Source organism: Battus philenor, unplaced genomic scaffold (genome assembly GCF_028537555.1).
Source record: "Battus philenor isolate CCGP_79_NKW_IND1 unplaced genomic scaffold, ilBatPhil1.0.hap1 SCAF_22, whole genome shotgun sequence".
Lineage (NCBI taxonomy): Eukaryota > Metazoa > Arthropoda > Insecta > Lepidoptera > Papilionidae > Battus > Battus philenor.
The window spans coordinates 906,912-923,991 of NW_027181685.1; the positions used below are offsets into that span (position 1 = coordinate 906,912).

Below are 17,080 nucleotides of genomic sequence, written 5' to 3' on the forward strand. Positions count from 1 at the left end.
CGTGGTGCTATCGCGATGGTTCGAGACCACGTCGAACCATCGTCCGCCTCAGAGTCGCTAAATTAGTGAGAGTTTAGGGCCCCCACCTTAAACTCCCGCGACTCCGAAGGCTCCGTTTATGGTAGGGGAGCACCATTCACCGGAGAGCAATCGCGAGGCGCGTCCCTGCGCTGACGGCGTCGTTTCACGTTTTATGAGCCATGCTAACGTGGCGACCTTAGCCTTTATAAAATTGTTACGTCCTCCTATCTTAACAATCAAATTGGCCTCCTGTGAACCGTGGGCCCAATTTTGGGAACACTATTTTAGACTCAAAACTCTATAGCTTGTTATTTTTAAACCTTGGAAATACGTGCGATTGGCGTAAGAGATTTATTATATTTTTTTGTGTCTGTTACTAAGATTGAATCATTAAGTCGATAATAAGATTTCACTTGTATATATGTTTTATATGTTATGTTACTATATAACAGGTGGTGCTAAAGTAATATCAGATATACATACTCGTTTGTTTATTAATAACTAATTATCTATATATCTACATCACAAATGTCAAGATAGTGGATTATTGCGCCATTTGTAAAAATGAAAGCACTTTCACATTATGACATTACTTTTGCGCCACCAGTTCCATGTTCTTACTTCGTACTTCCAGAAGCCTGAGCTTCAGAATGATTAGTTCGAACAGAGTTGTTAGAAATCTTCTTCAATCTAATAAACTTATTAATACCTGTAAGAGAATGATGTAATCAATTTATATTTCAGCAAACGCTGGTGACAAAACGCACTGATATTATGAAAGCTCTGCTGACTATGTGGTCGGAGGAGGTGCGTTTGGCGGTCGATGACGTCATCATGGCGTACAAGAGCGTCATGAGGAAGCTGGGCGAAAAGCCAAACACAATAGAGCAGGTGTTTGAGATCCGCGAGTGGATGGAGAGCATACCCTTCGCTTTGAAGACACAGGATGATAATATGAAGAAAGTTTTCACGGTATAAGATTCTCTATCAAAACTTATGTTTATATAATATACTAGCCTTATTGTATAAGATTATATAAGAAACTAGACGTGTTTGCGGCTTTGATTTAACAAGAAAAACTGTCTAGAATTCTTTTTAATTTTCCAGAAACATTGATTTTAGGATAGAGTGTTGATAGCAGATATAACACGACAACATAAGTTTGCATCATGTGAACTATCAACCGTGCGAAGTTCACAGCGCACTGTCAAATGCGCAGTTTTATAAGTCATTCTATTTTTTTCAGTTTTTACTAATAAATGCTTTTTACTTAGTTTGATATAATATGATAAGTGAAACAAGTTGTTATATGACTTAATTTTATTTTGGTTTTGGTTTAAGGATTACGAGGTACTGGACGCATTCTTCACGCCATTGGAGAACGAAGACTTCAAAGCTCTCTGGGAGGCGATTGGATGGCCCCTGGTCATTACCAAGCAGGTTGGCAACTATATGTGTACAAGGATTTCGTAGGAAACTTTATGTATACAACGCAACATCAAATTCAGTTTCACAGAAGATTTTTTTAGTAATCATCATATTTTATATCAATAATAAGATTGATAATATTAATACCGTGTAGTGAAAATGCGTCCGAATAGTACAACACCATCTAGCTGGATTACATATATATCTTATAAAAAAATTTAATGCTTACAAGAGTACAATTTGTTAGTAAAGTGGTGTTTTACATCTTATAGAGGAGGTGTTAAAGAAAAGCATTTAAAATAGAAGTAAAAAAATATTTAAGGGAACAAAATAAATTATTACTAAATGAATAAGAAACATTAAAAATGGTAGTAATATACTATTTGTGCTATAATATCTAAAAGATTTTAATGCCGAGAATTCTTTACGGAGATGAGATTTCCATAAAAATATTAAAATAATCGAAAATTACGTGGAATTTATATTTGACTGAAATAAAGGGGAATCAATGAAAGAAGTATCCTATCCAAGTAGAGGAGAGATGAATATTTAAAACCAATAACTTGAAATGTTGTCACCAGGTGGATGCGACCACTGAGTTCCTGGAGGAGGAGCAGGAGAAGTTCTGGAAACTTCACCAGCAAGACGAAGCGACGCTGTTCGACAAGATAGACATGTTCACGTCGCAGTGCATGGCTTTGACGTTGCAGAACGATATGACTAAGGTACTGACTAGGAATTCTTATGTGCTTATTGACAATTTTTGTAGGCAACAGCAATTTTTTCAAGAACACACGATAACTGCGAGACATATTTTGACATGTAGTCAAATAAAACACTCATTTAGACAAACATCAATCAATCATTCATATCGATTCATAGTTTTAGAAAGCAATATTCGACCAATGGAAGTCGTCCAATTGCGTTTCGAGAAGTATTGCAGAGCGAATTATTATCTTTTTTATATTTCTGTGGGATTTCATGGGTATTATCGACGAGATAGTCCTAGGCAAGGTCGCCTCGGGGGGAGGATCCTGGGGGTCCTTGATTTTGGTCAAACAAGGCTTCCACGGGAGCGCCATCGAGCACTCTACGAACTCTACGCCCTCCTACTCCATACCTGCAGGATTTTCAAATGCAGCAATTTGGGCAGCAGTGTGAGTCCAATCTAAGAAAATAAGTAAAAAAAATTGGAAGTCCACTTTTCGATGCGTCGCTGTCAGTGACGTAAAATAGGTCTTACAAAGTTATTTTTAGTATTTTTGCAATACATTCCCCCTTTAAACCTTTTACACCTAAAATCAATCATTTCGTATACCTTGACAGAACTCATACTCACCTTGAATAAATGGACTGTAATTAGTTTTGCTATTATTAACAATATTATAATATTCATTTTGGTTTAGTTGCATGAGATTGCAAACGATATCAAGAAGGCGTGGAAGGCGATGAAGGAGGCTCAGGAGTGGGGTCGTGTACTCAACCAGCGGCAGAAGCTGTTCGGTCAGCCAGTGGTACCGTTTGCGGATCTGAATCGTTTGGTGAAGGAGTTTGAGCCGTACAGAAACCTTTGGGTGACGGCTTCTGGTGGGTCATATACCATGATTATCTTCTTAATGGGTTACTTTTCGTGGAGTGATCTTACACATGGAAGTCCAAAAACTAAGAACCAACCGCTATTCCTCTCTAATCAAGGCAATTTGAATGCATTGATTTAGAGGTTATTACCTGAGGATGTTAGCTTCATTAATGATGGAATGAAAGAACGAATGTATGTATCTTAAGTCATTCGTTCTTCCAAGACAAGTCTCACGGAATGAGTGATTATACTATGATAGAATTTTCCATTTTGTATGTTGATTTAGTGGCGATTTGGTGCAGCGATAGAGGAATCCGACTTGTGATTGTAGGTCACGTGTTCGATTCCAGGAATACAGTTGTATATTTACACTTTCTGCATTAATTATATAGGATTGCCACTGCACATAAGTTTCCAGAGGATGAACAGCAGCGTCCTCTGCGTACCATAATACCACACTGCGATCACCAACCCGCCTGTCAAGTGTGTTGATTATGGTATATCCTTATATAATCATTTTTGAAGATTTTGAGACTTTATTTAAAATATAAAGCAGTCGTTTTGAATGTCTTGTTTGTATGTTAGCCAAATACAATTTAAAAAATGATGAAGATATAGAAATAGACATTTAGATCTAGGGGAATGATCAAATAGTTCAAAATTATTCTAGTTCCTTGCGTGTATCACGTTTGCATCATTTTAATGGTTAGATTGATTAAACGAGTGGCAACCTAGAGCTAGAACGTGGCGCAAGTAGGCGCCCGATTAGGTGGAAGGAAGAAGTAGTTAAAATCTGGATGCTAGCAGTGCAAGACCAGACATCGTGGTCTTTGGGTGAAGTTCTGTTCCTTGGAGTGGGCTTCTATCAGTTTAAAAGAAGAATAAGATTTGTTAATTAGGCGAGTCATTTTCAACAAGCTAGTCTGTCGTTCTGCGACTGTGCGTTCTACGGTGCATTTGGTACTCCGTGGAATGATTCCAGAAGTATTCACTAACTTGTTACCTTAGTACATAGATACAAAAAATAGCCAAATAAGTCAAGTTTGTATTTACAAATAGAATTTTCTTTCAGAGTTCCTCAAGTCACGCGATGTGTGGTTCGACAATCCGTTGATGTACGTGGACGCGGATACGATAGAACCGCTGGTGAACGAGTATTACAAGACATTGGTAAAATGCATCCGAACATTTGCCGATTTGCCGAAGATACAAAATGTCGCTTTGAGCATTCGGGTAACTATATTTTATGTAATCTTTATATTAAACATTTACAATACCCGGCTATAAATATTGCATATCGACCTTTAGAAAGAGACAAACGGCTAATTTCGGCTTCGTAGAGTTATCTCTGTTGCATGAAATATAAACAGTCCGGTATCTATTAGGAGCTGTTACAACAAGTATCATTTGCTTGTTTTGGTACTTATTTTTATTCTTTGTATAAAATACATCAATTTTTCGACAAGTGACGGCTTTAGGTTGGGGTGAAATAAAATAAAAAAACGTGTTTTTTTAATGGTCCCCGTTATTGGGTACCTCTCGTTTCCCTATCTTGATTGGGACAGGGACTTTTAATTTTTTATTAATATTTTCACACACTTCTTTTTATTTTCATTCTCTTCTTTCATATTTCTTATTATCTCCCTTTGTTCTTCGTTCTTTCTATAGTTTGCCCAGTCTTTCACTTCCATTCCGTTATTCTTACATCCATCATCAGCCACTACATGCTAATTTTAATTTACAATTTTATTTTATTTATTATTTATTACAACTTCGCACCATTTTATTTATTACCCATTTTTATTTTACAAATTAATTCTTTTACTATTTTTACTATTTTGGTGCTTTCTTTACAATACAATTTCTTGCAATATCTGAATCATCTATATCGTTTTATTTTTATTTATAGCATTTTTAATTACGTCTTGGCAGTAGCTGAGGAAGCATCCTCTCTCCTCTTAATTTTGCATTATGGCCGCAATGTTATCTTCTTCTATCCTTTTGCCTATCCGGCATTCGGAATCTGCGCGCAGTCTTCCGAACGTCGGACAGTGGGCCACAAGGTGGGCCACGGTCTGGCCCACGCCTGGTTCACATTACGTTAAATTTACGTATTTAAATATTTTGGAAAATAACAACTGTACATAATAATTATAATTCTCAGTTACTTCCATTTCAATATCTGTGCTTTTATAAATAGAATAAAAATATGTAATAAATATGGAACTACAAGTTAGTAAGTACAAACAGTCAAGGTATGGAAAAATCTATCCGCGTCGTTGTTTCCAGCTAATTATAACTTAGGAGTATTCAAGTCAAGATTGAATAGGTTTCTTCTAGACATGTAGCATAGTATACCTTGTCATTAAAATCAGGCGAGACAGAGGTGAAATTCTGTATCTAAAGCCATATGTTTTGTTAACACAAGAGTTTTTTTGTAGGACGACATCGACGAGTTCAGGCCTCTCATACCGATATTGCAAGCGGTCAGGAACCCTGGCATGAAGGAGAGGCATTGGAAGGAATTTATGGATAGAGCTGGTACAGTTATCAAACAGATATTAAATTGAATAAGTTTTTGTAACCTTATTACTATTAAAATTCAAAAATCGAATGCATGAATATATGACCGATTTTAACTTGTTTAGAATGAATTTAAAAAGTAATTGATATTTGTGAAAAGAACTGAGACAAGCGATCGTAGCTCACGGGTTCAATTCCCAATCTACAATTTTATATAGTTCACACTTTGTGCATTAATTATATAGGATTGCCACTACTCACAGAGTAGCTTCCAGAGAATGGACAACAGGGTCCTTCGCGTACCATAATACTAGACTGCAATCGCCAACTCGCCTGAGCGTGGCGATTATGATATAATCCGCCAATAGATATTTGGGGGATGCCTTGCAGTGGGCGTCTTTGGGTTGAAACGATGTTTTGTTTACTAAAATATAATCTAACATAATTGGCACTTTGTGCGTGAAAGGATTTCTACTGCTGCCAAAGTTTCCAGAGAATGGGCAGCAGTGTCATTAGCGTACCAATACGACACTGTGATCGCCAATTCGCCTTCCAGGTGTAGTGATTATGGTATACCAGCCTAATATGTCTATTGGAGAACATAATCAATTACCCTTTACTGTATGACAGGATGGCATTTCGTTTAAAATGCTTAATGAACGCATGTTATGTAAATACGTTCATTTACTGTTCTATTTTATATCACTTTGTACTAGCTATTAAGGTAAAATATAAATAAATAGATGGGAGCAAGATATTTAATTATTTTGCACTTTCGGCTTGAACAATATTTTTAATGTCATACGTATACTAAGTGAGAATCTCCTTTGGCATTAGGTATATAGGTACGCTTATTGTATATATGTTGTTATTATTTGGTGCGTAAAAAGGATTTAAAAAAAAACTTTATGGTGAGGAATGCGGGTAAAGACAAAATCTGGGAAAACTTGATTGACACATGTAAAGCTCTTCATCACAAGGGTCGATGGCCCTATTTACAGTTCACCTTCTATTTATAATTTCCATTGCAAGTTTAGGCGACTTAATTGAACTATTCCCACTATCCCAGGTATTTTGTTTCACGTACCTTCAATAGAGTATTTAAAAAAAAATCTTTAGATCTTGATTGATCTTTTGAAGACATCAGATCGGCGCTGAGTCAATCAAATCAATTTATTTTTCCAGGACCATATTTTCAAGATAACAATCCATTTCTGTTCTTTATTTTACTGCGTTTCAAAGTTGCTTCAAGTGAATAGATCAGAAATATCTTGGATGAATATTAAATATTTTTCATGGTGGTCAGGTATCACGGTGACGATGAACGAGAAACAGACCTTCCAGATGTGCTTAAAGCAAGGAGTGGCAGCGCATGGGGCGCTCATTGCGGAGATTGGCGAGCTGGCGTCCAAGGAGTACGTGATCGAGCAGTCCCTGGACAAGATGCTGAACGAATGGGCGAACAGGGTTATGGAAGTTACGCCTTATAAAACTTCTGGTAAATGGTGTCTATATATTTTTTCCCAATAAAGATAAAATAATTTTGTGGATTCCTTATTAAAATTCAGATATTAGGAATCTACTTTATTTTTTTAGGAAAACACAAATTATCATAAAACATAAATTAGCTTTGACAAGTAAAACGAACTGACATAACAAACGTCATGTCAAAAACCAAAGAGGCCAGGCGCCAACAATTTAATTATGATCCTCATCGTTTCTACCGTATGACTTCCACTGCTGGTCATAATACTGTGATCATAATATAAAGTGACTTTGTTTACACAATGTGAATTCTTTATTTATTCTTCTAAATCCGATAAAAAGCACTTTTGTCAACGCATTTTTCAGTCTTCGAAACAGTTGGAACACTCTTTTTCCTTAGCCTTCAAGATCTTTGATTCGGTTTTTATCTTCTCAATCGTGTTAAACCGGTGTCTCCGCATTGGTGTATTAGTTGCTGAATAGCCAGAAGTAGCACGGAGCCAAATCAGGTGATTATGATGGTCGCGGAATGATATGAGTCGAGTTTTGGGCGGTTTTTGTTCAAAAAATTTAGCTCAAAGGCAGTCCAAAAAGTCGAATCTCGACTTGGTTGGTAACTTTTGCTTGGCTTATATTACTATCACTTCTAAAAGCGTTAGCGCTTACCGAAAGCTTTAAGAAAGACGTTAATTCTCCTGTTTAGTTACTGTTCACATGTGATGGTGGATCGAACTCTCTCATCATCTTTAGCATTTACTTATCCCACCAATTATAAATTCCACACATAACTTCAGGCCACCATGTCTTCGGTTTGTCTCTTGATTACAGAAGATGGATCTAAAAGACGAAACACTAAATTTTTCTAGGTACGTACATCATGAAGATTGCAGACGAGACGCTGCAGCTGTTGGATGAACATCTGCTGACGACGCAGCAGCTTGGCTTCAGTCCTTTCAAGGCGGCCTTCGAGCTGCGGATCGAGGAGTGGGATGACAAGCTGAGGCTTACGCAGAAGGTTGTGGATGAGTGGATCGAATGTCAGAAGTAAGGTTCATACTACTACTATATTTTATTTATTTATTTACATATATACAGTGGTAGCCTAGAGGACAGACTTGCGATTGTAGGTCACAGGTTCGATTCCCGGTATATAATCTTACATAATTCACACTTTCTGCATTAATAACATTGGATTACCACTGCTCATAAACAAGTTTACAGGGATCTGTAGCAGCGTCCTCTGTGTAGCAAAATACTAGATTGCAGAAACCCGCCTGCCAAGGGTGATGACTATGGTATATTCCCCCTAAAAGATATTTGGGTGAGGCCAAAATTACTGGATTCATTTTAATTAGTAATTGGTTAATTATTTTGGATAAGAAAAGGACCCATATATAGCTACTTCCGCCATGCAGCAGTAGTCATGCAATAAAGTGCACCGTTCGCCAGCCCGCTGATAAATGCGTATGCGACAAACAATGCGAATTACACAACTACCACCGTTAAATCACTCAACACGTGTTTCACCCCTCCACGGGGCATCCTTAGGAGTAATGTTACACCAATTAGTGCCAGACATAGATTCACACATGTGGCTATATATTGGTCCCTTTCTTACTTAGGATGGACTTCCGAAAAATAACGCCTGAATCCATTAGATAATTATTTTGAAAGCTTGAAATATTTCTATTAATTGTTTTTTGTATACCAGACAGTGGATGTACTTGGAGCCAATCTTCAATTCCGAAGACATATCACGTCAGCTGCCGTTTGAAGCTAAAAAGTACGGCACCATGGAAAGGATTTGGCGAAGGATTATGGCTACAGCAGCTGCTTGTCCCAAAGTAAGTTTTTTAAGGTTACGTTAGGGAAATCACAAGAAAAGTACACAAAAAGGCTGACAGAAGTCTTTGTTAACGTTTTTGGAAAACCCTGGGTGCAGTGCACTTCCGTAATATATGGTGAAAGCCTATATCCAGTTGTGTAGGCTTTATTTATGAAGGCAGTTGTCGTAGCTACATAGTAACTTGGACATCATGAACATAACCTCAGCCGTAAAACTATAATAGCTAGTAAATATATATATTTATATATATATATATATATATATATATATATATATATATATATATTTCCACTATGTGAAGAGACGATGTCTGAATTTCCCAGATAATGGTGACCTGCCCCGACAGTCGGCTTCTCGACAGCTTAATAGAGGCAGAACATCTGCTGGAGATAGTATCACGTGGCCTCAGCGAGTACATGGAGGTGAAGAGGATCCGCTTCCCACGTCTCTTCTTCCTCAGCGACGACGAACTGCTGGAGATACTCTCGCAGTCGCGTAACCCTCGCGCTGTGCAACCTCACCTTCGAAAGTGCTTTGAGAATATCGCCAAGGTTGGTTATTCTACATAGAATAAACGTATATATATATATATATATATATATATATATATATATATATATATATATATATATATATATATGTAGGAAGAACAGCTCCGATTACTGCAATCGGGGCTGACGACCCGCGTATCAGGCTTAAAAAGCTTCATTAGAATGCTTTAGCGTCCATTTTAACTGACCAAACTCCTCCCTTACCCAAATTATAAATTATCCTATCAGTGCTGCTTTAGGAGTCCTGGGAAATGTAAAACCAAAACAGTTTAAGCACACATGAACTTAACATGGTTTCGTTATTTTTCACAGTGAATCAAAAATGATATGAAAATCAATGAATTTACTAACATTATATTTAAGATATCGTTGCATCTTTAATTGATAGGAAGGTTTATTACAACCTTCTATAATTTTAAATGCATTATTAACACTTGCCTACAGAATTTGGGTCGTATTTTTAACTCTGAGTGATGGATTTTTGGTATTGTTAGCGTCTTTACACAAATAGCCGCAGAGATTTGTGACTTTGAAATTTTTTAGTATTTGTGAGGTCAGATCACGGAGGTATGTAATGTTTTTCCTTCGACAGTTTTTATGACTGCTCGGATATACTCAATGTGATCGATCTGATTTAATATAACATGAAAAAAGTTTGACATGGAGCTTTGTCTTAATCGATTTTGGCATATAAGCCTTTGGCGGGCGGATAGAAGCACCCAGAGCAACCTAGTTAAAAACAACGTAGTTGTAAACCAGTTTATTTTGTCGTGAAATTATTAATACTCTTGAAACACTGTTGAAGGTGAACTTAATCTATGACTATTACCTGTTTTTGGATTTCAGGTAACCTTTGAACCAGATTTGAAGATAACCGAAATGCACTCAAGTGAAGGCGAGATTGTAGCATTGAAGTATCAATTTTACCCGTCTGCCAACGTCGAACAATGGTTGTTGCTTTTAGAGGACACTATGAGACATACAGGTATACACATATTATTTTTTTATTTAATCACTCCTGAATAGTCGGATATTTATGCACACACACACGCACACGCACACACACACGGACACGCACACGCACACGCATAAGCACACGCACACGCACACCCCCACATGCGCACACGCGCACACGCGCACACGCGCACTTGTGTATGTTTGTATGCGTGTTGTGTGTTTGCGCTCTTGTCAATTTAAGTTTTCCGAAATAAAACAAGAATTTTCTTCAATCTCGAGCCTTAACCCTGTAATTATATGTTATATTATTTATTTCAGTTCGTTTAACCCTGGTGGCAGCATTGGAGGAGCTATACCAGCTGCCGCGCGACCAGTGGGTGCTCCGTTGGCCGGGACAGGTGGTGATCGCCGGCTCGCAGCTCGCCTGGACCGCGGGTGTGGAGCAGGCTATAGCGGACTTTCGCATGGATGGATTCTTTATGGAGATGCTCCAAAAGGTTAGTCTACTAGGAAGGTAAATTGCATTTACACGTCAAAAGGATTTACACTTAGAAAGCTTGTATTTTGCTTGGCTTGTATTTACACTAAATAAATGTTCATGATTTCTACGTAGAAGGTAAATTAGACTTACAATGAGGAGGTGACTTGGGCTCAGGTACAGTAGGTGACTTGGACTTAGACTAAAAAGGTGACTTGGACCTCGATTAAGTAAGTGACTTGGACTCAGATCAAGTAGGTGACATGGACTTAAACTAAGAAGGTGATTTTAGCTTTGATCAAGTAGGCGACTTGGACTCAGATCAAGTAGGTGACATGGACTTAGACTAAGAAGGTGACTTGGACTTTTATTAAGAATGTGAATTGGTCTTACAATGAGGAGGTGACTTAGACACAGACTAAGAAGGTGACTTGTTCTTAGATTAAGTAGGTGACTTGGACTCAGATCAAGCAGATGTCTGTCTTAGAAGGAATTTTAATCCAAGGATTAAGGAGGTGATTTGGACTTAGATCAAGAAGGTGACTTAGATTTAGACCAAGAAGGTTACCTTTTTAGATTGACTTTAAATTAAGAAGATAACACGGACTAATGCATAGACGGTGTATTGAAGTTAAACTACTAAAAGAAATTTATTAACAATTGGAAGGTAGCTTGGATTTACCCTTCGAGGATGGCAAAAATTTCCACGTAGAATGTGACTTGCATTTAACCTTAGGAGGTGAATAGGATTTAGACTAGAGAAGTAACTTGGACTTGGAAAGGAAATTGGATTTACACTTAGTGACTTGAATTTCCATTTATTAGATGAATTCGACCAATACTTCGAAAGTGAATTTTATTAGCAATTGTAAAGTGACATAGATGTACACTTAGAAATTCATTTGGAATTTCAGCTGGAAAAATAGGATTGAAAATTGGAAGAATTCAAAATAGCCTTGGCATTTTGCATCAATGATTTATCTTCTTTATGACTCTTATTTAGTGTTAGTTAGATGGTTGGTTTATTACATAATTTCAATATTTATTCGTAACTATTTCAGTTGGACAGTCTGCGGGCGCTGGTGAAAGGCGAGCTGACATTTTTCCAGCGCGAAGTGCTCTGCGCGCTCATTGTTATAGAAGTGCACGCTCGTGACGTCACCAATACACTCCTTGACGAGGGCGTGAAGAATGTTAACGACTTCCAATGGTCCTGTCAGCTCAGGTGAGCTAGTTTGTTTGAATATGTCACACCGATTAGTGCCAAACACAGAGTCTGTGTTTGGTACTAGTCGGTGTAACATAACTCCTGTGGATGCCCCGTGGAGGGGTGAAACACGTGTTACAGTAAATTAACGGTGGTAGTTGTGTTTTGCATTGTTTACCGCACGCGCATTTATCAGCGGGCTGGCGGGCGGTGCACTTTGTTGCACGACTACGACTGCATGTGCGAAAGTAGCTAAATATTGGTCCTTTTCTTACTTAGGATGGACTTCCGCAAGGTAACGTCTGATTACATTAAATAGTATGTTTGAATCACGTGGATAATCAACAAAGGGAGATAAAAAAATTTTCAGTTCCTCTTTCATCTGTCCTGTTCCTGGAATGTTTACAGTTATAGTGTACTTTTTTAGGTATTATGAGGTAGTAAGGGATATGATACCGTTGGAAGAGGGTGAACTACCAGAGATATACCAGGATGAGACCCGCCTGGACACATCCATGTACTACCGCCAGTTCAGTCAGAACAAGTGCGACGTGCGCGCCCTCAATTCAGTCTTCACTTATCAGAACGAGTATCTGGGGAACAGGTAATGGATTATTCTAGAACAGAGTTCCCTAAACTTTTTTGTGTCGTAGACCTCTTGCCATGTTTTTCCGTGTCAGGTAGACCCCCTACTTACCTGATATTGATTTTCTGTTAATTTCTAACTGTAGTAAAGTTTAGTGTTAAAAACTTAAAGTAAAAACACGTTAATTTATACATTTATTAATTGAGTTTAAATTAAAATTACTCAAAATAAAATATTGTATCTGTTATGTAAAATATACGTAACATTAAATAAACATTTTTTTTACTTTATAGGTTCTTTTATAAATAATGTAAATGTTTTGATATTATAAGATAGTATGATGTAAGTAAATAGGTACTATCAGTGTATGTGTTGAGATCCACTATCGTGGACCCCCATTTTCATTTGATGGACCCACAATCTTTATTCGCTGACGTAGACCTCTTGCAGGTTTTCATAGACCCCTAGGGGTCGATATAGACCACTATGGAAATCACTGTTCTAGAAGTTGTTCTTCTCTGACAAAACACATACTTTGGTTAATATTCTTTAATATATATTAGGGTTTCTGAAATAGCCGCTTAAATTCCGTCCAATTCTACCAAAAAAACTTAATCGAAGTTAAGGTTTACTAAAACCTTAACTTCGATTAAGTTTTATTATTTTAACTCCATCGTTGATATTAAAAGGAATATCTTATTAGAGCAGTGGTATTTTGTAAATAGAAACCAGTAGTGGTAATATAACCAGGTTTCTTCACCCATAGATGGCCACGTGGAATACAAACCACTAGTAGAAGATCAGGAATCAGTAAAGAATATCCGACCGCAAGCAATAAGTTTTTATATGTAAAATTATTTTTATCACAGTGGGAGGCTGGTGATCACGCCACTGACTGATCGTTGTTACGTTACTCTGATGTGCGCCATGCACCTGTACTTCGGCGGCGCGCCTGCTGGACCTGCTGGAACCGGCAAGACTGAGACCACAAAGGTATCTCGTTGAATTACTACCGCTTATCTCGCGATGAAACAGGCGTGAGGCTGTTGACTGCTGCGCCATCTATTATGGCTTGATTCATGGATTGCCTCGGAAGATGAGTCATTTTTCCGACGAGAGGTTCAATTGCTACCAGAGAGATGGGAGAAAGTGGTCTCTAATGATGGACAATACTTTGAGTAATGTCATTGTAAGTATTGTATTTCAAATATTTTTTTTTGAAAATAAAAAAAAACAGCGAGAACTTATTCAAGGTCCTAATAGCGTTGACTGTTGTATTATAAATGATGAAATCTTGAGTTCTATTCATAAAGATATCCTTGTAACCCAAAGGTATGAAGACTTGAAATTTCGTACAAATTTATGTATATTTTTTAATGGCCCCCACTACTGGGGGCCTCTCGTTCCCCTATCTTTGGGTAAGACAGGGTCGTTTTTGTCTTATTAATTATTTTCACTGTCCTTTTCATTTTCATTCTGCACATAATCTATCGTTCCATTCTTTCTTTCCACAATTCATTCTATCTTTCTCTTTCGTTCTGAATCTTATTAACAGTTTCATATTTTTATTAACAGTTTTATGCTTACTCTATTACACTATTTTACTTTTTTATTTTTGTAACATGTTTAACTATTACTTTACAAAAACTGAGAAACGATTCCCTACTTTTGGCATCTTTTAACATAGAGGCGATGTTTCCCTCATTTATTTTTACGCCCAACCGGCATTTGGAGTCGACCCGAAGTCCTCTGAATGCGGGACAGTGGGTTACCAGGTGGATCACGGTCTGGTCCACGGCTGGTTTACAGAAGCATGAGGGATCTTCCTTGAGCTCAATCCGGTGAAGGTACTCAGAGAATCCCTCGTGCTTCGTGATGAGCTGGGACAAAACCGCGTCCACGGGCACGAATATATTTACTACCGAGTAAAGGTGATGTAAGAACGAATTATATGAAATTCAATCCTCAGGGTGTTGAAAGGAAGTTCGTAAAGCAAGAGGGGGCCCACTAGCCTTCTATATAAATAAAAACCGATAGCTTTGTTTTGCTTTTACATTTTGAAAATATTTGACTATGGCCCTTCTTACAATAAAGCTTTCGAACTAGCGACTATATATATATATATATGGAGTACATATATATATACTATATATATGTATATGTACTCTCTCTCTATGTATATATATACATGTGTGTGTATGTATATAATAAATCTTATGTTTGAACCGATACTGATAAATGATTTTAATATGACATTCTAAAGGAAATTATATGACACAATCTTTAAAATATACATCACGAAGGATTTGGCGAAAGCTCTGGCCGTGCAGTGTGTGGTCTTCAACTGCTCTGACCAGCTGGACTTCATGGCTATGGGGAAATTCTTCAAGGGATTGGCAGCGTACGTAATCTTTTTTTGTTCTTTTGTTCTTTTTCAAAAGTTTTTGTTTACATTAATATTATGCAAAGTCATTCTGTCAATCATGGTAAATTATAAAAGGAAGTTGACTTTTACTTGTTGGTACAGGTCCGGAGCTTGGGCCTGCTTCGATGAATTCAACAGAATTGACATCGAAGTGCTTTCAGTCGTGGCTCAACAGGTAGAACTTTGGATCTTAAAGTTAATCTAAAATTCATTCAACATTGGAACTTTTAACAGAACCCTTAATGATCGTCAACTATTTATTTTAATGTATTTTACTTTTTGACTCTACTCTGCTTTACAAGGTTTTATAGTTGTGGAGAAGAAGCAGGTAGAAACTCCACAACAACACATCTTTTAATAAAGTTTAACTGTACAGGTTTATACATATACACTTTATCAGATATAGCCTAGGGTAAAGACGCTAGTAGATGGCCACTTAACGCAGTTCCATTCCATTCGTAGGCATTCCTAGGTTGAATATAATTATATTTACTTAATTAAAATGTTATGTAATAGTTTGAACTCCACTTTATTAGGAACTTACAACCCTTTTCCTCTAATTTGCTTTTTACTTTATTAAACCATTCTCTTATATTAGCGGTTGTCACAGACGCTCTTGAAGACGTGAGATTTTGGGATGTCCTTGTTGTTACATCTTTATTTCTTTTCATAAAGAGTCTAAGAAAAGTTTTTCCTGGCTTATTTTCATCGTTTAAAAACTTGCATTCTCGCTTAATGCCCTTAAAGTACCGTTGAATGCTAAAGAACAATTGGTCTGTCGTTATGGGGAAACCAGCCTCAGCCGAGTCGTACACCCATGTGCATATGCGTTGTTCTTCATCCTTAGTTAGCGTAGGAGCAGGCCTCATTTTCCTCTCAATTGGCGATTTCCCTTTTACTTTATTTGATAAAGTTTGTCGGGGTACCCCAAATTTTTTGGCTGCTTTTCTTATTGAGGTGCTGTGCAGGCGCACATCCTCAACTGCGTTTTTTATTGCATTCTCCTCATAACTTAAAAAATTTGCTTTGTTTCCAGGCATCTAAAAGAAAAAATAATTCATTAACAACGCACGCGGCCCAACGTATAGGCCAAATAGGTATAATTTTAGTAGTTGGCCAAAATTGAAGTCAGTAGTTGCCCACCCGGCCCATTACTGAAATAAAAGAAGATAACACAAGTATTTTTAAGCTGTTTCAATGCTTCGTGTATTTCGGTCAAATTTAAAGATATTAATAAAATTTTACATATAAATTTCAAAACCTCGGTAGTTGCCCATCCCGGGCAACTTCTAATTTTTATTGAAAAATAGATGTCAGTAATAGTCCTCCCCCTCCGTTACTAATGTAAACAATCCGAATTCACTGAGTTCATAAAAAATCCTTGCAATACTTCTGCAAATTCCAAACCAAATAGTTTAGCGCATAATTGCAAGAAAATTCTTCAAAATTTGCAAAATACCAAAAGAATATCCTTAATAAATTACTTAAGAAATTACCTTGAATAACTTGGGACGCCGATGCTTAACAGTGAATATTCGCCATTTTGTAGTTACAGAGCTGCCAGCATTCACACTTTTATCTACAAACTATTAGATGGTGATACCATCTCATAAGCTAATAATATGCTAAAAACAATATTTAAAACTCTTATTTTTTAACACTTTGTATCAAAGTGGCCAACTACTGACGCATGGCCATTTACTAGCACTTCTACCTTAAATGAAATCAAATAATCAAGCGACATCACTGTCAAGGATTCTTGTCATTTAAATATTCGTTTATGGATTAATGAGCTTTTTCCTTATATATAGTTTTTAAGTGCGTTTTGCAGCATTTTATTAAAAATCTAATTCTGTTTATTACCAATGAATTAGTAACTTTTTGCAGTCGAAAGTTTAGTACAACCAGTTTTTCACAGTGCCTTGTAAATGCACTTAACAAAAAACCACGATGCAATAGGAGTCGAGTCGGTAAACGCAGCTATATCCTCTCAC

General features: G+C 37.1%; 1 protein-coding gene across 1 annotated transcript in view; it reads left to right on the forward strand.

Annotated features, from left to right (window-relative positions):
• Positions 1 to 17,080, forward strand: part of LOC137923757 (dynein axonemal heavy chain 1-like) — a 95,418-nt gene that overhangs the window by 20,378 nt on the left and 57,960 nt on the right. The window contains exons 18-34 of the mRNA XM_068767024.1: positions 766 to 993; positions 1,363 to 1,461; positions 2,031 to 2,174; positions 2,856 to 3,036; positions 4,101 to 4,261; positions 5,470 to 5,569; positions 6,858 to 7,049; positions 7,903 to 8,080; positions 8,748 to 8,880; positions 9,206 to 9,433; positions 10,280 to 10,418; positions 10,709 to 10,887; positions 11,930 to 12,093; positions 12,503 to 12,679; positions 13,531 to 13,654; positions 14,965 to 15,062; positions 15,189 to 15,261. Of these exons, the coding sequence (XP_068623125.1) occupies positions 766 to 993; positions 1,363 to 1,461; positions 2,031 to 2,174; positions 2,856 to 3,036; positions 4,101 to 4,261; positions 5,470 to 5,569; positions 6,858 to 7,049; positions 7,903 to 8,080; positions 8,748 to 8,880; positions 9,206 to 9,433; positions 10,280 to 10,418; positions 10,709 to 10,887; positions 11,930 to 12,093; positions 12,503 to 12,679; positions 13,531 to 13,654; positions 14,965 to 15,062; positions 15,189 to 15,261 (2,598 nt within the window). The remainder of the gene's footprint in view (positions 1 to 765; positions 994 to 1,362; positions 1,462 to 2,030; positions 2,175 to 2,855; positions 3,037 to 4,100; positions 4,262 to 5,469; positions 5,570 to 6,857; positions 7,050 to 7,902; positions 8,081 to 8,747; positions 8,881 to 9,205; positions 9,434 to 10,279; positions 10,419 to 10,708; positions 10,888 to 11,929; positions 12,094 to 12,502; positions 12,680 to 13,530; positions 13,655 to 14,964; positions 15,063 to 15,188; positions 15,262 to 17,080) is intronic.